General features: G+C 48.7%; 11 protein-coding genes and 1 non-coding gene across 12 annotated transcripts; 5 read left to right on the forward strand and 7 right to left on the reverse strand.

Annotated features, from left to right (window-relative positions):
- Positions 1-247: 247 nt before the first annotated feature.
- On the reverse strand, positions 248-2,503 carry EYB26_004342 (uncharacterized protein; the record flags this gene model as incomplete). Its single annotated transcript, XM_054263636.1, has 1 exon — positions 248-2,503. The coding sequence occupies one exon, from the start codon at positions 2,501-2,503 to the stop codon at positions 248-250; it is 2,256 nt and encodes a 751-aa protein (XP_054119611.1).
- Positions 2,504-2,926: 423 nt separating this feature from the next.
- EYB26_004343 lies at positions 2,927-2,998 on the reverse strand. The gene has a single exon. It is a non-coding gene; the product is annotated as a tRNA-Thr (tRNA).
- A 191-nt stretch (positions 2,999-3,189) lies between these two features.
- On the reverse strand, positions 3,190-4,170 carry EYB26_004344 (uncharacterized protein; the record flags this gene model as incomplete). Its single annotated transcript, XM_054263637.1, has 1 exon — positions 3,190-4,170. The coding sequence occupies one exon, from the start codon at positions 4,168-4,170 to the stop codon at positions 3,190-3,192; it is 981 nt and encodes a 326-aa protein (XP_054119612.1).
- Positions 4,171-4,925: 755 nt separating this feature from the next.
- On the reverse strand, positions 4,926-6,725 carry EYB26_004345 (uncharacterized protein; the record flags this gene model as incomplete). The annotated part of the gene is made up of 3 exons (XM_054263638.1): positions 4,926-5,027; positions 5,089-6,611; positions 6,671-6,725. The coding sequence occupies 3 exons, from the start codon at positions 6,723-6,725 to the stop codon at positions 4,926-4,928; spliced, it is 1,680 nt and encodes a 559-aa protein (XP_054119613.1).
- Positions 6,726-7,773: 1,048 nt separating this feature from the next.
- On the forward strand, positions 7,774-9,165 carry EYB26_004346 (uncharacterized protein; the record flags this gene model as incomplete). The annotated part of the gene is made up of 2 exons (XM_054263639.1): positions 7,774-8,066; positions 8,127-9,165. The coding sequence occupies 2 exons, from the start codon at positions 7,774-7,776 to the stop codon at positions 9,163-9,165; spliced, it is 1,332 nt and encodes a 443-aa protein (XP_054119614.1).
- A 253-nt stretch (positions 9,166-9,418) lies between these two features.
- On the forward strand, positions 9,419-9,972 carry EYB26_004347 (uncharacterized protein; the record flags this gene model as incomplete). Its single annotated transcript, XM_054263640.1, has 2 exons — positions 9,419-9,718; positions 9,832-9,972. 2 exons carry the CDS (start codon positions 9,419-9,421, stop codon positions 9,970-9,972), a joined length of 441 nt encoding a protein of 146 aa, XP_054119615.1.
- Positions 9,973-10,467: 495 nt separating this feature from the next.
- Positions 10,468-12,555, forward strand: EYB26_004348 (uncharacterized protein; the record flags this gene model as incomplete). The annotated part of the gene is made up of 3 exons (XM_054263641.1): positions 10,468-10,545; positions 10,600-10,717; positions 10,772-12,555. The coding sequence occupies 3 exons, from the start codon at positions 10,468-10,470 to the stop codon at positions 12,553-12,555; spliced, it is 1,980 nt and encodes a 659-aa protein (XP_054119616.1).
- Positions 12,556-12,745: 190 nt separating this feature from the next.
- On the reverse strand, positions 12,746-14,425 carry EYB26_004349 (uncharacterized protein; the record flags this gene model as incomplete). Its single annotated transcript, XM_054263642.1, has 2 exons — positions 12,746-14,281; positions 14,348-14,425. The coding sequence occupies 2 exons, from the start codon at positions 14,423-14,425 to the stop codon at positions 12,746-12,748; spliced, it is 1,614 nt and encodes a 537-aa protein (XP_054119617.1).
- A 252-nt stretch (positions 14,426-14,677) lies between these two features.
- Positions 14,678-15,565, forward strand: EYB26_004350 (uncharacterized protein; the record flags this gene model as incomplete). Its single annotated transcript, XM_054263643.1, has 1 exon — positions 14,678-15,565. The coding sequence occupies one exon, from the start codon at positions 14,678-14,680 to the stop codon at positions 15,563-15,565; it is 888 nt and encodes a 295-aa protein (XP_054119618.1).
- Positions 15,566-15,783: 218 nt separating this feature from the next.
- EYB26_004351 (uncharacterized protein) lies at positions 15,784-16,476 on the reverse strand (the record flags this gene model as incomplete). The annotated part of the gene is made up of 3 exons (XM_054263644.1): positions 15,784-16,019; positions 16,080-16,186; positions 16,235-16,476. 3 exons carry the CDS (start codon positions 16,474-16,476, stop codon positions 15,784-15,786), a joined length of 585 nt encoding a protein of 194 aa, XP_054119619.1.
- A 331-nt stretch (positions 16,477-16,807) lies between these two features.
- On the forward strand, positions 16,808-18,397 carry EYB26_004352 (uncharacterized protein; the record flags this gene model as incomplete). Its single annotated transcript, XM_054263645.1, has 2 exons — positions 16,808-17,194; positions 17,243-18,397. The coding sequence occupies 2 exons, from the start codon at positions 16,808-16,810 to the stop codon at positions 18,395-18,397; spliced, it is 1,542 nt and encodes a 513-aa protein (XP_054119620.1).
- A 407-nt stretch (positions 18,398-18,804) lies between these two features.
- Positions 18,805-20,032, reverse strand: EYB26_004353 (uncharacterized protein; the record flags this gene model as incomplete). Its single annotated transcript, XM_054263646.1, has 4 exons — positions 18,805-18,951; positions 19,029-19,757; positions 19,852-19,934; positions 19,990-20,032. 4 exons carry the CDS (start codon positions 20,030-20,032, stop codon positions 18,805-18,807), a joined length of 1,002 nt encoding a protein of 333 aa, XP_054119621.1.
- Between the last annotated feature and the right edge of the window lie 518 nt (positions 20,033-20,550).

Below are 20,550 nucleotides of genomic sequence, written 5' to 3' on the forward strand. Positions count from 1 at the left end.
GAACTTGTTAACTAGAAAGTCATTATCGTGAATTGAAAGACCTAACGAACACATGACCAGTCAACCCATAATGTGAAAACCTGCAAGAATGAAAACCCAGTATCCGTGCCTTATTCCTCATGCATTTCATTCCATCCCCAATTCCATGATGCTCAGACAATACAGCAAACAAGACCATTCCACTCCTCCGGTACGCACTGAATATGCAGATAACAAACGAAATACAATGAACGACAATTGTTGAAAATCAAGACCGCACGACATACTTATACCGATACCCCTGCCTCGCTTTCTTCTCCTCAGGGCCAGACCCATCCCCGGAAACACCACCACCACCATTTTCACGGCTCTTCGTCCGCTCAGCAGAAGATGGTTTGCCAACTTCCTTCTCGCCCCAAGCCCACATCAACGCTTTGCCCATCTTATCCCTTTCCTTGAGCAACAACTCCGTCTTCCGCTCCCACTCACGTTCTCGCTTCTCGATCGATTTGGCAATCATTTTATCCATTTCGGCGGATGTTTCTTCTTTTAAAGCTAGAGTGGATTGTAATTGCTCGATTTCGGATTTTAGTACATTGATTTCGTTAGATTGGGTAGTTATTGTTGCTTGTGTTGATAGAAGTTGATTGTGTAAAGAGGTTGCGCGCTTTTCGGAGGTGGAGAGCACTGCGCGGAGATGTTGGATTGTGTCGTTGTAGGAGGTACGGAGGTCGTTGATGGTGTTGGTGTTGATTTCGCGGAGGTTTTGGATTTCGAGGCGGTGGGCTTCGCGGAGTTCATTCATTCGGTCTGGATTATTGATGGCGGGTTGTACTGGTGTGGGCTGAACATTGATGGATGCTAATTCTTGTCGATGTTGTTCTTTCAACCGATCAACTTCCTCACGGACTTTAGCGAAATTGGAATTGAGTTCTTGAATCCGCGCGGCCAGGCGAGTATTCTCCCCTTCGATCGTTGTGATGAGACTGCGGGTTTCAACGAGTAGGTCCTTTGATCGTTGCCATTCTGTCTCAGCAGCTTCCTTTTCGGAGACAGTTCGTTGCAGTGCAGATTGCGCCTGGTCTAGTTTGCTTTGAAGCTCCTCTTCTACCTGGGTAGATTTTCCATGGTTGTGACTGGACTCTTTCATTTCCTTCAATTGCAGTTGAAGACTACGAATAACGTCGTGGTAATCCTTCCCATCGATCTCAACGGACAAATCAACCGCCATCGTCAAGACGGCGTTTCTCTGTGAAGCGAGCTCAGCTCTCACACTGCTCAACTCCTTTTCGAGCAGAATGTTTTTCTCTTCAAGCGGACTATTGCGCATCTCCAGTGACTCGATCCTGCCTTTCAAAGCTTCATATTGCCGTTGAACTTCTGTCAACTCCTCGTCCGTTTCTGCAATTTGTAGTTCCTTTTCGTCAATATGAGCTTTGAGATCGTCAATCTCAGTGTTCTTCTGGCGCAGTTGCAGCTCACTGCTTGCAGTCAGCTCACGTAGCTTTGTGCCGCCATCTTCCAAAGCCTCGTCTCTTTTTTCCAACTGCTCTCGCGCATCCCTCAATTCCTCCTGCAGTTTCGCAATATTTTCTGAATCGTCCCCGCTACTTGTAGCCTTCTCATCTGCCTTTAATTTCAATGCTTTGAGCTGTTCTCGTAGCATACCCTCCTCACCGAGCCGATCACTAGCCTCTGATAGCAACGTATCTTTGCGCCGGAGCTCTGCTCGGAGATGCTCAATCTCATCTCTCGCAGATGCCAGTTGACTTTCATTCTCTTTAATCTTCTCATCCCAATCCCGTCGCTGCTTCTGCAAATCCTCGATTTCTCGAAATATGGTCGTATATGTCCGGCTTTCTTCCATGTCATTCTCATCGCCGTTCTTAGAAGGACTATTGTCCTTCTCGGGGGAGCTAGGAAGACTTTCTTCAATATCTTCCAAGCGCGTTTCTTCTTTACCCGAACTATAATTCTTGCGCCACATCAAGTGCGACGGTGTGGACATGTCTACCGGTGGGCCGAATTCGCTTTCTTCGACTTCCTCTTGATTCTGGCTGTGGTGATGCCGGACCCGCGGCGACGGTGAGGGTGAGTAATCTGGCAGTGCGTCTTCTTCTGGATCTGTGTCATCTTCGTCTGGTTGTTTTCTGTCTTCCGGAGACGCCGTGCCCTTCAAGTATTTTTCCAAATTCAATGTGAAATCTTCCGGCCCGCCAAACTCTGGTCCCTGGTCCTCGTCCTCAAACACATCTTCGACCTTCTCCTTACTTCCTCCAGGGAACTTGGTCCAATCGACGGTGTATTGTGAGAGTCGCTTGTCTAGATCTATTGCAGCAACGCCATTCGACGCGGACGTCAATTGATTGTTTGCTCCGTTGGAGCTTCCATGGCCGTTATCAATGTTTCGACGCGACTGAGGTGACGGCGACGGCGGAGAGGATGGTACCCTCGCTGGTGAGCTCAGGGTTGATGCGCCGATTGTATCGTGTGTGGTAGGGAACGGTGACGTGTGAATAGGCATGTTTTGCGAGTCGACTCGGAGAGTCGGTAGATGTATAACGCGTGCAACTGCAGACCGTCAACTCCGTTCAAATTTCCATTGATTCTTGACAATGTGACGATAAGCAGAGGGGTCTCATGGAAATCGCGTATTGAGGCAACGCGAGATGTGATAGAAACCGTTGATTGGATCAAAATTGGCACTTAGATAAAAGATGCGCAGATGTTTATATTGCGCCAGATCGGGTATAGCGTAACTGTCCCCCAACATCAAGCAGATAGGAAATTTAGGAATAAAACAACCAACATATACGGAGCTCATATGAAATCCAATCAATTCAACACAGTATCTTTACAACCTATATATTGAATGAAAGAAAAGGGGGGGGGAAGACATCTTAGACAGAGAGCACCAAAGAAAAAAGCAAAAAAAGAAAGGTTGATCTGCTCTTACTCGGGATCGAACCGAGGACCTTGTCATTACTAGTGACACGCTCTACCACTGAGCCATAAGAGCTGATTGGTTTTGTGGGCTGAACTATGACCTATATTTCATCTCCTTATTAAACAATAGTTAGCTGATAGTTCTTTTGTCCTGTTTTTGCTCTCTACAACTATAGAACCCGCACCTCCAGAACTGCCTGCCTAAGGATTGAGGAACATTCGTGGTTATCGTTCATAAATGTCATTAATAAGATATTGTCAGAATCACTGCTGGCCTCTGTTCTGGTTCTGAATGTTATGCAAGAACCCCATTAATCCCTCTCTCAAAGCACCCATTCCAGCAACCATCTGCGCCGTTGACAACACCTGTGCCATCCCCATACTGAGCGACATCTCAGCGGCCCATTGCCATGGTTGTTCCAACCCTCCCGGCAAAGAATTGAAATACTCCCAGCCCATCACCCCTCCAAAATCAGGAAACTGCAGGGTCAGGAATGCAATCACAGGTCCGATATCCTCTGAAGAGACCCATCCCTGACTCCCATTTCCAGGATTCGTCAACAGTCCCAGGAGGACTTTGCTGGCCGGCCATCCGCGAGAAATAATAGTAGCATATATCCGAGGATCTTCCGCCTGGCCCCAACCATTGTAAAACTGTGTGTTATACCAGCTGATCTTGGATCCTCTGCTGCGCTCTAGTTCACGATAGTCGAAACCCGACAGATTTCCCAAATCCACAAGAGCAGTCGCAACAGGAGCCAGAGTGATGATAAACCCTTCACCCAAATCAGCCTTGAGTCGATCAATCAGCCTAATTATCCCCCGCAGCGACATGGCCTCTTCAACATCCAAATCCAGCCCGTCGAGGCCATATCGCCGAATAATCGCGAGCAACGGCGCGTAGTACGCCTCAAACTCTTCCTGCAGACCATCCAGCCGCTGGAAGCTACCCGGTGCAGCACCACCCAGCATGCCCATCACCTTGATTCCACTCCGCTGTATTAAGGGCACCTCCTGCCACAGTTCATTGTATATGGGGCTGTCCGGCGGGTCATCATTGAGGGTGATGTTGCCCGGCCGACCGTTGATGTGAAAGGCAGCTAATATGATATGCGTTGTTCCGGTGAAATTCTCTACCAAAGGCAACATGGGCACATAACCACGCTCACGAGGCACTATTGTTTGATGATAAAGCACTATGCGGCGCTGCTGGCTGGGAATTCCAGCGCGAGGCACAGGTGGCATTTGGGATGCCGTTACACAAATGACTCGCTATAACGCGTTACTTGGTACTTTCGAGGATGGGCTGTTGTCAAGGAGAGCGCCAATAAAGCAAACAAGAAAAAAAAGAAAAAAGGATTCAATTTATACAGTAGTAAACTACTTGGTGCCCCTCCTTGCTAGTCACTGTACTGGCCAGTCTGGAGTCATATGAAACTAGATCAGATGGAAGGACGAGCTGAACTTTGGTCCTTCGATGACTAAGCAGAGGGCATCGATTTCTTGGCGGCTTCATGAGCCACGGTAAAACATCCTGAGATGTCGCAGCAAGGAATTCTCTGTATTGCTTGCTAACACTATTTATTGTGTGTGAGGTGTTGGATGAGAGGATATTCTCACTAGGAAACGATTTCAAATCATTTCTCTCAACGGAGCTAACTACATGTGGAAGGCAGCGCTGAAGACAAGGGGCAGGGGAAGTTCCCCATCAACAATATATAAAATAAAACAAGCAGACCGAAGCGCAGAACATTGAATCCACCCTCAACACCAACCACCAAGCCAGTCATAAATGGAGAATCTAGGATTATGCGAGAGTCTCTGAAGAATGCGATGCTTACAGCATGCTTCATAACCATGTATGACTCTTGGTAGAGAATGTCACGTTTACCGGCCATAGAGGAGCTTGTCTTCTGGTATCTACATGTAGTTTTGTTGTGGCTGCAGAAACCTCATACATGACCAATCTCGTTTCATTTACGCATGCTTCGTCTGTACGCTCATTTGATGTTACATACTAACTCCTTCGTCTTGCGCCTTCCATCATGGCCCGCCACGTTTGCTTTTACCCTGAGACATACTTGGCCCGAGTCTTCGTTCCACTTTGTGAAAGGTCAGTAAGCATTCTATCATATCTGGTAGTGAGGTAGCATAGCGACTTACAGTTGCTGTGTCTAGATCATACCGCGACGATGGTGGAATCACGCCCGCCTTATCTCTACCCTCCTCCTCTGCTCTGATAAACAGAGCGGTAGCCATCACGTTTCCGCGCAAATGTTTTAGAAAGGACATATTTGTGGCAATTTCAGCCATGTGTATCCAGGCCAGTCGCACGCTTCGGTCTCGACACGATGCAGACACATTAGTAGCGGCCGTTAGGAATATCGCCCACATAAAAGTATTCTCTAAAGAGATTAATGAGCCATCTGGCTTCGACTGGTCGTCGAGTTCAGCATCGAGGTGGGCTCGAAATTTGGGAGTGAGCTCAGCGCAATCAGGTGCCATAGAGTCCCAGAGGTTCCCCGTGGGATCAAGCTCACAGGAAACAATAATATACGCGAGTTTTGTGAAGAGGGACTGCCGCTCAAAGTAATGTAGGATGTTGGTTGTGTGTCTTCTTTTCAGTTGGGCTTTGTATGACTCCATCCATCCTCGCAACTGGGTTAGGAGTTCTCTTTGTTGCTGGAAGAATTCTGGGTATTTGTAGAAGGAGATGATGTCTAAGTGTCGCTGAGCTCTGACACGTGTATGCCAAATCAGGATAGCTGTAAGCAAGTTCAGGAACTGAAATGAGAATGTCTTGATGCTTGCATCGCCATCCGGTGGCGGCGGGACATTAAGGCCAGAGCTTGGCATCATCAACATGGCCTTCATGCCGTCCGCATGCGCGTATGGAGCAAGGTCGAACGCCTTTGAGCAGAGAGCGGCACACCGGGTCAGGAAGAGCTCGGCTTCGACGATACCTTGATCATCAATAAGACCTGCTAGTGATGATGACCTCGACACCCCAGTAATGCCTAGGGAGTGTAGCATCTTATCCTTGAGAAGTAGGATGCCACTGCCTGTCAGGGCGTCAGCGGCTCGATTATTACCGTGGAAGATCTCAAGTACAACAAAAAGGACAGTAATAATAAGTATAGTCCGATGGACATCCGCATCGTCTGGTTTAGAGCTGGCAATGTATCTGCGAAAGGTGGTGATGGCTTTGTTGTGATACATGACGGCGGTGTGATAATGCGCAGACTCTTCCTGATTGTGCGGGTCTGGATTACGAAACAACCATCTGCTGGAGTGTTTCCTCGTGCGTGCTAGGGCCCCGATGGAGGCGATGGCATATGTGATGCTATCATCGGTATGACTAGCCCGGAGCACTGTACGGAACCAAAAATCAGTCATGTCGAGATCCTGATCCATGAGGGCCACTTGTTCGCGAAAGCATTCAAGGTATATGCCTCCGCCTGGCTCCAGATCACACCGGGATGACAATGACGAAGACGGTGGCGTGCGAATCCTGATTGCTGTAGCGGGGAGTATCCGCCGCATGCTCGCAGCACGCTTTTGATTCTGACCCTGCTGCTTAGATTTAGGCGGCAGGTAGCAGCAGTCGAGCGCTAAGCGCTGACAGCGAGCGCACGCAGGCCGCTGCTCTGGACATTTAATCCGCGCTCCTTTACACTGAATACAGCCTTGTCACATGTTAGTGGATGAATCAACAGCTATCATATAGCAGACGAATCCAACCTACCGGTTTGGACCTTGGGTTTGTACGTTCGTCTTCGTGGCAGCTGGGGTTTCGTCATGTTGGTCTAGTTGGCTTGTTTCCTAGATGATTTTAGAGCGTTAAAAGTGATAGTTCAAGGATGTTGTTCACTAAGTCCGGAAGGGAGTGGGAAATGATGCCAATTGACACCGTAAGGCCGGTCCAATCGGATATTGACCGATGCTGTCCGGGGCTGAGAAAAAGGCTTGGTCAGGACTTAGCATAGAATATTCTATCAACTTACATAGTACATAGTAAATTAACAAAATATTTACATGGATTTCTGGAGTGTTGATTGGTCTTGTGTCGTTTCAAGTTCTCCGTCTTGGAATAACTCTTGTCTGCCTAATCACGCTGCTGGTCTACTCGTGAGCAACTTGACGACCAAGCTTAACAGCCTTAATATACGTGCCCCATACCTACAAATATCTCCCGAACGTTAGAGGCTTAGAGGCTTAGAGCGTTAGAGCCCGTTAGTGAGCCCTTTAGTGCAGTAGCCTTCTCCAGCTCCGCCCCTATTCCCAGCTAGTCGATAAGCTAATTCGCGGGTTCGTACAATCGGTATTTGGTCTTAACACTTTGCAATCACTGGCGTTGACACCATCGGAATGATCGGATACTCGTGTGCTGTAGTGCCTCGCCCAAAAGAGAAATCGGTGTTTGATATTTGTCCATGTCGTGATTGGCATATCCATACGGTCGTCAAGTGACACCGCTCAATTATGTACTCCCAATTAAGAAGGCCGAGAAAAGCACAGCTTTCCCATGACTCATGAAGCGTCTTTGTGCTAGTTTTGATGTCGGAAAACCGCCAGCTACGAGAGAACATGGGCGTCGCTGGGTTGCATCTCAGCTAGTACTTTCAGCTTTTCAAGTGGTATTTAGGTTCAATGTAGCCAATCAGACCCCTGAATACTAAGAATCACACCATAAAGCATCCTAACAAAGAACCAAGGTAGAAGATAGTACATCAGCCAGGCGTGTCGGCCTCAATACCCACCTAGGTATATATAAAAGGATGCCGTCGATCATATTCGATTCATTTGCCACATATTCAAACTTGCGACATACGCCTCCATTGCTGCACCATGGGCTTCCGCATAATCGTCGTGGGTGGTGGTTTGGTTGGCTTAACCACAGCTCACATCCTCTCAAAAGCCGGCATCGACTTCGTGGTCCTGGAGCAGCATGACAATGTCACGCCTTACCTGGGCTCGTTGCTATCGATAATGCCTTCTACGCTCCGAGTGCTAGACCAGCTTGACTTGCTAGATACGCTCGAGCAGCACTGCGACGTTGTGCATCGGGTGCACTTCTTCACGGCAGACACGGCCAAAACGATTCGGGATGAGACTGCTATGTTCAAGTTGATACAGACCGAGTAGGTGGTTCCACAGCGCGTTCAATCTTGTTTTATTGATGTTGTGTTGACTGTTGGTAGCTGCGGCCATGCTTTATGGATGGCACATCGTGCAGATATCGCGAAAGCTCTTTACGATAACTTGCCCGAAGACGTGAAAAGTCGTATACTGCTGCAAAAGCGTGTTGTAGACATCAAAGTGCTTGCTGATGGTGTCGAAGTCATATGTCAGGATGGCCATGTGGAAAGGGGCTCCATGGTGCTAGGTGCTGATGGTGTTCGGAGCAGAGTCAGGAAGTTTATTGACTGTAAAACCTCCGCTACAACAACAACAACAGTCAAGGAGGAGAAGGAGGAGAAAAGCCCATACATCGCCTCACACAGAGTATTCTTTGGAGATCTACCCAAACTTCCGGGCGTTGATGCTGGCGTGAATTACGAAGGGCTTCACGATAGAGTTTCTACGCAACTTCTCGTGGGAAGCAATCGAATGTGGTTCAACGTGTATGAACAGCTCGACACACCAACCCCTGACCGTATCCGGTACACGAAAGAGGACCAACAAGCGATATTAGACAAATGGGGCCATTTATTTGTGGCTCCCGGATACCAACTTTGCGACATCTACAAGTACAGGTCAAAGGATACTGGGTTGATCACCTTGGAAGAGGGCCTGGTGGAGAAATGGTACTCGGATCGCATTGTGTTGGCTGGCGATGCCGTTCGTAAAGTTACTTCTAATGCTGGCTGGGGCTACAACAGTGGCTTTATCGACGTGGTTGCCCTGGTGAACCATCTACGCCGACTGCTCAAGTCTGATCAGTCACCGAGCACTGAAGCTCTGAACGCGGTGTTCAAGCAATACCAGGCGGACAGAGCCAGGAGTACACGGATAATATACAAGACATCCGCAGACCGTGTTCGTGCTGTTGTTTGGCCGGGATGGTTGCAAAGAACTATTGCCCTCTATATCATGCCATACGTCAATCTGGGAAAGCTTGATTGGATAATGCAAGCAAGGGCCTTGCACCGCGACTCGCCTGTTCTCGAATGGGTGGAAGAGAAACATTTGCCGAGTCATCGCATCAAGTATAAGTATTATCCTCAACTAGAAAAGTGAGATGCCCATATCCCAAGGCGATTACTTTATGTTTTAGATATAGATTAACGGAATGTACAACTCGATGATTTGCGCATGAATGGTGGCGATCCAGTCCTATGGATGCTGATGAAAGTGTGACCACAGAGTGGCTAGAGTATAGCACGCCACCACATGTATAATATCGATGTTCTAAGTTTTAACTTCTATCCCCATCATATTTCAATACATAATTCCCTTTTGTATTATTCTTAACACCTTTGGATATTGCACTATGTCCGGTAGCCGCCAAATCTACGCGCGCAGTGCGCAACATCTTTCTCTCTGGAGAGGACGTCCCGCCAAGTCGCAGTCATTCTTTCCATGCATTCCGAGGTCAATTCGTACTCTGCAAAACACGGTGTTTAGGGACTACGCCACGTCTACACAGACAGCGCGACCTCATCACCCCAACCCAGGCAACTTTGCGAATCGTCCCAAGGAAGAGCTCAGAGAAATTGGCAGAAAGGGAGGCCAGAAAGGAGGTCGAGCTACGGGTGTCGGTGGGTTTCACGACATGGATCCAGAGAAGCAGGTAAGTGATGAAGCTTTGTTAGCTTTGCGATGACCTCAAGCAGCGTGGACAGGACGGTGTGAAGCTACAGTGGTGTGAATCAAAACTGGACTAACAGTACATTCTGGTGACAGCGCGAGATAGCGTCGAAAGGTGGACGGGCTTCACGTCGTTCCTCAGGGGAGGGAAAGGCTGCTGGCGAAGGAGGTCGGAAGAGAGGAAGGCTGAGCAAGGGGCCAAGTTCTCTAGAGGACTATGAGGACATCATTGTGTGAGCATGGAAATGCCTTCAAGGATGGGTCTGCGATATTTGTCTATAGATGCACTAGTTAACTATAGCCTATCAACTCGCTTGAGTCAGTTCAGGCCCCCGTCAATGTTGTTGTACATACTCGATAGATTCTCGAGTCGTCCTGTACGGTAAACCACTCCCTGGAGGTCGTATTGGGCTTCTGGCATGCTGTGCCGAGTCCTCGACTGCTGAAAGGAGACGATATATCTTCCGTGGTAGGCCCGCATCCACGTGAGCCCGCCGCCAATGACATGTCCTATGGTAGAGAGAAGTCGTTCGGGTATTGATATGATTGATGGTCTGACACTGACGTCATGGTTGGCCGGACACCAATTTGGTTAATTGCCTCGGAGACACGACCTCGATCACGTTCACAGTCAGTCTCGACACAGCTGGACAGAGTCATTCATTCGTACACAGTACATCGTGCTTGGTAATTTGTGGGTTTGAATTAATACATGACAGTAATTCAATCGCAATGAGCAGCTGGCTCACCTTCGCGACGGCTCTCAGCTCTGCGCTGATCCGACTCGGGAGCTACATTTTTCTCCGATGGGTACGCCTTTTCGTCTACCCCAAGCCGGAAGGAAGGTCTAACGGTTGTATATAGATTCCGGGCTATCCATTTCCTCCTATCATCCTAACATTCTCCGGAATCTATCTGTCGTCAACATATTTGTTACTCGGGCCGGCGAGTGAAGAGCCTGCGGGGGAAGCCAAGATAACGAGTGAGTTGTTGCTCAACTGTTAACATTCGCGAATTGAGACTGATTTTTTCTCAGCGCTTGATAAATCTCGCGCAAAAACGCGCAAAAATGAGTCTACAGAGACAGGCTTTTTACACGCGCTTTTAACAGGCGTTCCATCGAAAACGAAGGTGTTTGCGACAACACTTAACATCCTGATAAATCTGGTGTTGACAGCCTTTACTCTGGATTTTCTTTATCGTGGCCGACTTCTGTATCCCACTGATGATCTCGCGTTCTCTCGTATCGGCTATGTCTCTCCAACAACGGCGAATCTCCTGGTCAGAGAACCGCACGCCGACAACTTTCCCGTGACGATCAAATATCAAGAGGCAACACAGTCCGACACGAATTGCTGGGTTGAAGAAGGAAAGATCTACCAACTCAATGCAGTGAAAGACTTCACCTTTCCAGTGACTATTACAAATCTCAAGCCCTCAACAAAGTATCGCTATACCCTGTCAAACAACGAGACCGGTACTTTCGTTACTGCTCCACAGTCCGGAACACAATCAGCGAACAGATTGTCGTTTCTGACTTCGAGCTGTATCAAGGCGAATTTCCCATATAACGCTTTCTCGCACCCTCTTCGCATACCAGGTATTGAGCAAATATCGCGTGCAATCAAGAAATTGCCTTCGTTGAATCGGCCATCATTCATGCTCTTTCTCGGAGACTTTATCTATATTGATGTACCGCTTAGATATGGCTCTTCCTTGGAGGAGTACCGAGCCGAGTACAGGCGTGTATACTCTTCACCAAGCTGGTATGAGCCCGCAGATGAACGTCCTATTGATCTACCCTGGATCCATACCCTGGATGACCACGAGATTTCAAATGACTGGGATAAAGGCAACTTGACACATCCTTACCCAGAGGCTGCCGATCCTTTTCATCTATACCATGTCAGCGTGAACCCCCCAATTCCGCCTTTGTCATACGCCACCCCAGAAAACACGACGTACTTCTCCTTCATCCAAGGGCCTGCATCCATCTTCATGCTCGACACCCGCACATACCGCACAGCACCTAACCTTCCCAATTCCACAATTCTGGGTAATGCACAGCTCAACTCTCTGCTAGCATTCGTCTCCCGCCCGGAGCCAGCAGCAGTAAAATGGAAAATCATCGCATCCAGCGTGCCCTTCACCAAGAACTGGCGCATCGGTACAGAGGATACATGGGGCGGCTTCCTGAACGAACGGCAAGTTATCCTCGAGGCATTGTGGCGTGCTGAGCGAGAACTCGGCGTTCGCATCGTGTTGTTGAGTGGTGACCGTCACGAATTCGGCGCAACTCGTTTCCCGGACCCAAGCTACCAATTAACCTCGAACGAACTCGCGTCAGATGCAACGGAAGCATATGGCATTCACGAATTCTGCGTCGGTCCACTAAACATGTTTTATCTTCCTATTCGATCATATTATCAAACCGACAGCGAGGATATCATGATCAAATACATTCCGCACGGAAACGTGAAATTCGGACAGATCGATATTGATCTGTATGACGGTACGGGCGGAGCATCTGATGTCCTCCCCGACAACCTTGAAGGCCCACATTCGGTACTCACGTACTCGTTACATATTGGCGATAAGGTTGTGTGGAAGTATCAATTATCTATCCCCTTATTGCCTGATGCGATTGGGACTGGTACTAAGGCGCGACTACCGCCTGGGAGGGTCGTGTATGATGAGGGTTGGGGTCTGCAAAGGCAGGTTGCGTTTGTTGCCAAGAAGGCAAAGATCTTTTGGGATGATTTGAAGGAAAGGATTGCGCCGTTTTTGAATTGGGAGAGGAAGCAGATGAGGGTTGATTAGATCTGACTTCCTTCTAATCATTGTATTTTTTATCAACTTAAACTTACTATATATACTGTATTGCGTTCTCCAATGACTTGGTACAGACTACAATTTCGGTATCAAACGCCAAAACTCCAGACCCCATCAGATCTCCTTCATGCATCATGCCAAATAAAACAAATACGTAGCAGGCTTTGAAGTAAACAGATCACCGGCCTCGTCCCCTACCACCACCTCCACCCATACCGCCCATACCACCCATACCACCCATAAGCCCACCCATCTGACTCATCATACTCTGCAAATCCATGCCCCCAAAATTCGGCATTCCGCCTGCACCCCCGGCACCGCCACCTCCCTGTCCTTGCAACATCTGCATCATCTTCGCCATGTCGCCCATACCGCCGGCACCACCTGCGCCGCCCATGGACTGCAGCCGTTTCTGCATAGCGGCCATTTGTTGCTCTTTGTTTCCGCCCTTGAGCATGTTCTGCGCCCGCTGCATTTGCTTGCGTTGGCCGCCGACGCGTTTCGCCATGCCGGCCATCATGCGGTGTTGCGAAAGTAGGTCCTCGACTTCGCGGACTGTGGTGCCGCTGCCGCAGGCAACACGCACAATGCGGCTGGGTTGTTCGACGAAGAGTTTGCCGTCGCTGTCGAGTTCGGCGGTTGTCATGCTATCAAATAGATAAATCATGCGTCGCAGTTTCATAGTGCCGTCTTCATCGTCTAGACCAGCAGTGATATTCGATAGGCCGGGAATCATGCCTGAGATTTTGGACAGGGGACCCATTTTCATTATCGATGTGATGTTTTCCCGGAAATCACGGATTGTGTAGATACCCTCGGAGATATGTTTGTATGTCTCTTTGGCGCCGGCGGAATCCTTGGTAATGGCTTGTACGTGCTCGACCAAGCCAGCCATGTCTCCCATTCCAAGTAATTTCTGGATAAAGGCCTTTGGTTCGAATCGTTCCAGGTCCATCATGTGTTCTCCAGTACCTAGGAAAATAATAGGTGTATGCGTAGCGGCGACTGCAGAAATGGCACCACCTCCAGCGGCATGGCCATCAGTTTTGGTGATGATAATAGCACCAAAATCTGCAGTTGCTTTAAATGCTGAAGATTGCGCCTCGGCAGCTTGACCGATGGTACTATCAAGAACGAGAATAGTCTGGTCAGGTCGCACCGCATTTTGGATCTGAGTCATCTCCTCGAATAGATCTTCTTCTTGCTTGTGACGACCACTCGTATCGACAATGATAATATCGAATCGCTCCTTTTTAAACTGTGCCACACCCTCCGCTGCCACAACGACGGGATCCGTCTGCGTCAGACTACCGTAGTATGGAATCTTCGCTTTGATAGCGTTCTGCTTCAACTGATCGAAAGCACCAGCACGGAACGTATCCGCGCAGACAAGCGCAGTCTTGAATCCGCGCATCTGATAATGCCGTGCCAGCTTTGTACATGTCGTCGTCTTTCCGGCGCCTTGTAAACCCACAAACATGATCACATTGACTCGTCCCTTTTTGGGCTTGAAGGGGTCCGCATGAGGGTTGACGAGCGCAACTAGCTCGTCGAAGACGGCCTTTTGAATTAGACGCTTTTTGTTGACAGCCGAGGGGAGGGAGGAGAAATTGACGCTGTGTTTGATTGATTTGCGTAAGTTTTGGACGAGGCGGACGTTGACGTCGGCGGACAAGAGGGCGGAACAGATTTCTTTCAACATGTCGTCGAATGCCTGTAATCATATAAGAATTAGTTGATCACTGATATCAGTACCCAATACAGTCGCCAATAATCATACCTTCTCGTCCAGTGTGTTGGACCTCGTGAGGTCGTTCACGGCGGCGTTGATACGCCGCCCCAAATCTTGAAGGACCATGATTATTTATCTTCTCCTAAATTCCCGAAATAGACTGCTCAATATGTAATGAGCAGCTCAAAGGGTTGATGTCGAAATGGACGAGAGAGTGGGATGGACTAATTGTGGCAAGTCCAGACTGCGGAGGGTCTCCACCAATCGGAGCGAGCTTGGTCTCCCGCCTATCGATGCGAGAAAAAAAAAATAAGAGCTTCTTATCCGCTTAGCAACATTACCTAGGTATCCTGCAACAACAATTTATACTCAATCACAATGGCGATCACAGCAGCTTCAAAGAAGAGAAAGGTCCTGGATGGAATGGCCGGGCGGGTACAGCCGAAAAAGAAATTCAGAAAACAGGCCCAGTACCACAGCAGCACCGAGGATGAGGACGAGAGCGACAATGATGGGTTTACTCCAGTGAATTTAATGGACTCTGATGAGGAGGAGACCACTAAAAAAGTCACGAAACATAAGGCAAAATCGCTATCCGAAGCGCCAAAGAAGAAGCTGAACAAGAAGGAAAATATTGTTGAAGATGATGATATTGAAGACGACGAACCGGATGTGAATGCATCGAGTGGAGACGAGGACGACGTTGAAAAGAACGATAGAGAAGACAACGACTCCATGGCAGACGATGACGATGAAGAAGGCGGCCTCCGTCTTAAATCAGTTACAAAACGCCACGATCCCACCGCATTCTCTACATCCATATCCAAGATCTTGTCCACAAAACTACCCACATCCGCCCGCGCAGATCCAGTTCTCTCACGAAGCAAAGCCGCCGCCCAGGCATCATCAGATCTCGCAAATGAGCGTCTCGAACAGCGCGCACGTTCAAAGCTCCGCGCAGAGAAAAAAGAAGAGCAAGAGAAAGGCAGAGTTCGGGACGTCCTAGGTATCGAACGCGGAGAAGCCGGAGAGACCGCCGAGGAGGAGAAAAGATTACGCAAGATTGCGCAGCGAGGTGTCGTCAAACTGTTCAATGCCGTTCGCGCAGCTCAAGTTCGCGGTGAAGAAGCGGCGCGTGCAGAACAAAAGAAGGGAACGATTGGAATTGAGGAGAGGAAAAAGGCAGCGAATGAGGTTAGCAAGCAGAGTTTCTTGGAGTTGATTAATGGGAAGAAGGGCAAGGCATTGAATATTGAGGAGGCTTGAGCCATGAGATACGATACGTCTTTTGCTATTTGCATTTCTCGGCGTTGTGTTTCTGTCTGGTTCCGCTGTCCTTAAAAAGTTTTGTGTTTCTTGTTACATACCAAGTATTGATTATATATCTATCTATCTACAAATACAAGATGGCTGGCTCACTGAGCACACCCCATCGCCACGTCGTAGCATTGAGTAGAGAGCTGAACGTCAAAAAAGAATGCTGACTATTTAAAGTCGCTTGCTTGCAAATTCCTCGTCATCGCGGGCAATCGAACCACTAATCCGTCCAGCTCCTTCGTCATCTTCACCTGACATCCCAGCCGAGATGTCTCTGTAAGGCCAAACGCGAGGTCCAGCATATCGTTTTCGTCATCATCGGGTTCGGGCATTCGGTCGTATAGGTCGGGATCTTCGACGATTACATGGCAGGTTGAGCAGGCGCAAGAACCTCCGCAGGCTCCTATCGCATAATCAGCTCAGTTCCAATTGGTATGCTAGCAGGGCGACGGAGGGAACTCACCCTCCATTTCTAGATCATTTGCCTGCGCGATATCCAGCAAATTGTCGCCTTCGGACACTTGAAAGTCGTACTTTTCGCCATCCTTGTCGATGAAAGACACATTTATCCTGCCGTAGTCAGTATTTCGTCGTCCGGTTGTTGGGCATTTGACTCACTCTTCACCCGGCTTGGGCGGGGTGATATGGCCATGGCCAACGGCCGACGTGGCGGAAAACTGCCGTCTGGACTGTACAATGCCTCGCAACTTCGAGCCTTGTCGCACGCTCTGGCTTATTTGGGTCGATTGTAAGAGCTGCTTTCGTGCGCCACTAAGTCCACTGATATGCCGACGGTCGACAGAGGCTGTCCTCGATGCGGCTCGTCGGAGCTGGTGACCAGCTTCTCTCCAGAGCGTCATATTGAATCGAAAAGAAAACGCAATTAAATTTAATCGTAAGTAAGACGAACAGAAAGATCAGAAGTGGCACAAGACGAAAGGTTGGTCTGTTTCTCAATCTCCGAGCTCGGGCTCAATTGCCTTGTGGAGACAAGAAAATAAAGGCGGCAATTTTTTGTCAGCTAAGCTAGATTCCGATCTCCATTGCAGTTCGCTACAACATCAACCTACAACTTACATAACACCAACGCTCCATGCTCATTGACTGACAACAGAGCTCTTCTTTTAGTTTACATCGAATGTGCCCAATATAACCGCGGAGTCTCGTCTCCTGAATAATACAGAAAAGAATATGGCCTCGCGCGAGAGCAACCCATTACGTCCGTATTACGTCCCTCCTATTGGGCTTTCTCCCACAGAGAGCGTCAACGCTTCCTCTGCTGCTCACATCGCCTCTCATGCCTCGTCAAGAACAATAATAGGCGGATCAGCGAGGGATCTACTGTCGGATTTGGATTATAGCGATTATCTAGATGCATCGCCGTCGGTGTCGGATTGGTTCAGAGAGCTGCTCGATCGGGCAGTATGGAAGTACTCGAGTGCTCTCTTAGCACAACCGTTTGACGTCGCGAAGACTTTACTTCAGATTTACGTTGTGCCGGGTGAAGAGGAGACGCAGAATATTTATGAAACGCGACGAAGGCAGAGTCAACACTTTCAGGATGATACTTCCGATCAGGTACGAATCTTATATTCTATCTAAATATTCAACGACTAATGATTGTAGGATTCCCAATCCTCGGACGACGAGAGTCACTACTTCACCAACACTGCACCAACAACACCCTCCCCTTCGACCCCTCGGTCACGCAAATCTCGCCCTCAAATCACCGACCGAGCTGGGTACATCCAGCAGCCTCCTACCCCAACACACCGTCTGCAGATCAAGAACCCCTCTTCACTGATGGAAGTCATCTCACGCCTATGGACGACAAGCGGACCGACATCAGTATGGAAGGCTACGAATGCGACATTCATGTACTCGCTCCTTCTACCTACGCTCAACTCCTTTCTTCGAAGTCTCCTGTCTGCGATTATCGGTCTGCCGGAAATCGGCGGCACGTCGTCGCTTACTGAAGACATCTTGACCGTGTCTTCGCCGGCTGCTACACTAATTATTACGTTTATTGCCTCTGCGCTGTCATCGATCATCCTCGCCCCTCTCGACACAGCACGTACATTTCTTATCGCAACTCCGCTCACACACGGTCCTCGATCCCTGTTCCGAGCACTACGCCTTCTCCCAACTCCGAATTATACGATACCCACTCACCTCGTTCCGATTACCGTCCTTCATTCAAGTTTACCCAGTCTACTTGCCATGAGCACGCCTTTGTTTCTCAAAAATTACTTTGCAATCGATCCCGTTCTCAATCCTTCTGCTTGGGGCCTGTTCAGCTTCGTGTCGAGCGGGCTAGAGCTTGCCGTCCGGTTCCCATTAGAAACAGTATTGCGACGAGCTCAAATCGCGACATTTACCTCACCAGCTCTACGTCAACGAGCCTATTCCAGGTCCTCAAAATCAAAAGCCCTGGCCAAAACCGATCTTGACAGTACCGAAATCGAAACAATCGTTCCTACGCCAAAGACATATCGCGGCATCATTGGCACCATGTGGAGTATCGTCTACGAAGAAGGGGTAATGGTAGAGTCAGAGGACGAGGTATCTCGACTAGTAAGCTCACAAACAGCCCAAAAAAGACGAAGACCCGGCCAGGGCATCCAGGGTCTCTATCGTGGTTGGAGAATGGGTATGTGGGGGTTGGCAGGTGTATGGGGAGCAGGCTTCCTGGGAGCTGCGATGGGGAATGGTGAGGATGAGTTTGTGACATCTACGCCTGGCTTTGAGTATCGCAAGGGCGGTATCGCTCGCCCTTTCTGATCTTATCATCCCGAATTCTCCCTGCTTCTCTCCTCTCTTTCGGTGTGAATATATATTACCTTGACGAGTTTCGGCGTTTTTTCCATGATGAATAGAGCGGTTTGGAACGGCGATTGTTTTCTTTTTCACTATTCGATATCCCCACGAGCATGATGATTGATTCCCATTCTTTTGACTTGTGTGCGGTCTTTTGTGTTTGTCTGATGATTCCCAACTCAACTCTACTATAATACTCAATACATCATTAATGTCAACTCAATCCATGGACCATATTGTGTAATGTATTACAAGTAATAGATCTTATTGCATACCTAGACACGGTACATAATAAAATCATATGTACCCTTCCTTTTCTTTGCATACAAATGAAATCAACACATCATGCCAAACCGCTATGCCTGTACAATCTACAACTTGCTCTGCAAAGGCTCCCCGCTATAGAAAACTTGAGTCCGCTTCAAGGACTCAGCAGCCTCCTTCTCAATACGTGCAAGCAATACCTGACACGTCGGAATGTCATGGATGAGACCGATGACTTGTCCCGCGGTCCACACCTAAAAACACAAATTAGCCAGACTGATATCAACACCAAGAGAGAGAAAATGAACGGGAGGAATGTGACGTGACATACACCAAAGTCCGGATCACCATTAATAAAAACCTGCCTACCCCTCTGCCCACTCACAAACGGCGCAACCTCCGCGAATTCTCCTGTTGGAGACTCCTTCTCGACCTTGATGGCCTCCAAGGAAACTTTGTTTTTGAACAGTCTCGTCGTATTTTTCCATCGACGCAGCACGAGCGCGGTATCGGTTTCTTGCGCTTTGACGATTGCTTCTTTGATGTTGTGGTGGATGGGTGCTTCGACGGTGCACATGAATCGCGTGCCCATGTTTATACCTTCGGCGCCTAGGGACAGGGCGGCGGCCAGACCCTGACCATCGGCAAAGCCGCCGGATGCAATGAAAGGGACCTTGAGCTCTTGCCGTGCGCGACTCAACAAAATGAAATTTGTAATATCATGCTCGCCCACGTGACCCGCGCATTCAAACCCATCAATCGACAAAAAGTCGACTCCAAGCTTCTCGGCGGCCTTTGCGTGTCTGATCGTAGTACATTTGTGTAGAATGATTGTTCCGGCTTTTTTCAGTTGCGCGATTACAGGACCCGGACTGTTACCGGCTGTTTCGACGATTTTGACGCCTTCTTCAATCACCACGCGTGCGTACGCGGCGTAGTCGGGAGGAACAAGGGCGGGAAGGAGGGTTATGTTCACGCCGAAGGGCTTGTTTGTAAGGGTACGGGTTTTGCGGATTTCTTTGCGGAGGTCCTCGGGGGTTGGTTGGGTGAGGGCTGTTAGCTATGGGGGGAATAAAAAGTTTAGTGGTTGTTGCTCATTGCTCATCACTTGTTATGAGGTGTCAGGTTTCTTGAGGTCAAGGGTGAAGACGTACAATTCCCAGGCCGCCGGCGTTACTGACTGCTGCTGCGAGCTCGGCGTATCCTACCCATTGCATTCCACCCTGGACGACGGGCACTGTAAGAATCAATGAGTACTGCTTCATATAAACGGTAGGAGTGAGGTGTCTCGCCTGCAATCCCTAGTTTCCGGGTAAGGGCCGTGTCGAAAGGCATCGTGTCGCCGTTTTGACACTATGCTACTGTGTGTGCGTTGTTATTTGAATGTGTGGAATACAAATATACAGAGTCACAAAATAGAGAAAGTTGACGAGATGCAATAGGTAGGTAGGTATATGTCTTGAAGAGATGCTCCGGACCACGGCTGTCGGCGTGGGGAAGAAAGCCGAGGCTTGATTAGTGATGTCCACTAAGAACACGAGATTGCGGAGAGAGCTCGGGGTGGATCAACTCTTACTTCTCTACAGCTACCTTGTGATCTTATCCTTTATACAATTTCTGGAACAGGATTGTATGAATAGTTGTCTTTAGATTTCTGCATAATTCATGGTTAAAATAAGATCTAGTGAAGCTCTACTCATAGCATGGACAGCAGATTTGAGGTTGAGTTGAGTCAAGCGGCTAACATGTGATGCTTCTTATCGATAAGGGCATCGGACGGGACTAACCTGATTAGGCAGTGTCTTGGTCGGGTTTCTGAGCCCTAAAGAGCAAGAGCGAAAGAGCGATTGTCG

Source organism: Talaromyces marneffei, chromosome 3 (assembly GCF_009556855.1).
Source record: "Talaromyces marneffei chromosome 3, complete sequence".
Taxonomy (NCBI): Eukaryota; Fungi; Ascomycota; class Eurotiomycetes; order Eurotiales; family Trichocomaceae; genus Talaromyces; species Talaromyces marneffei.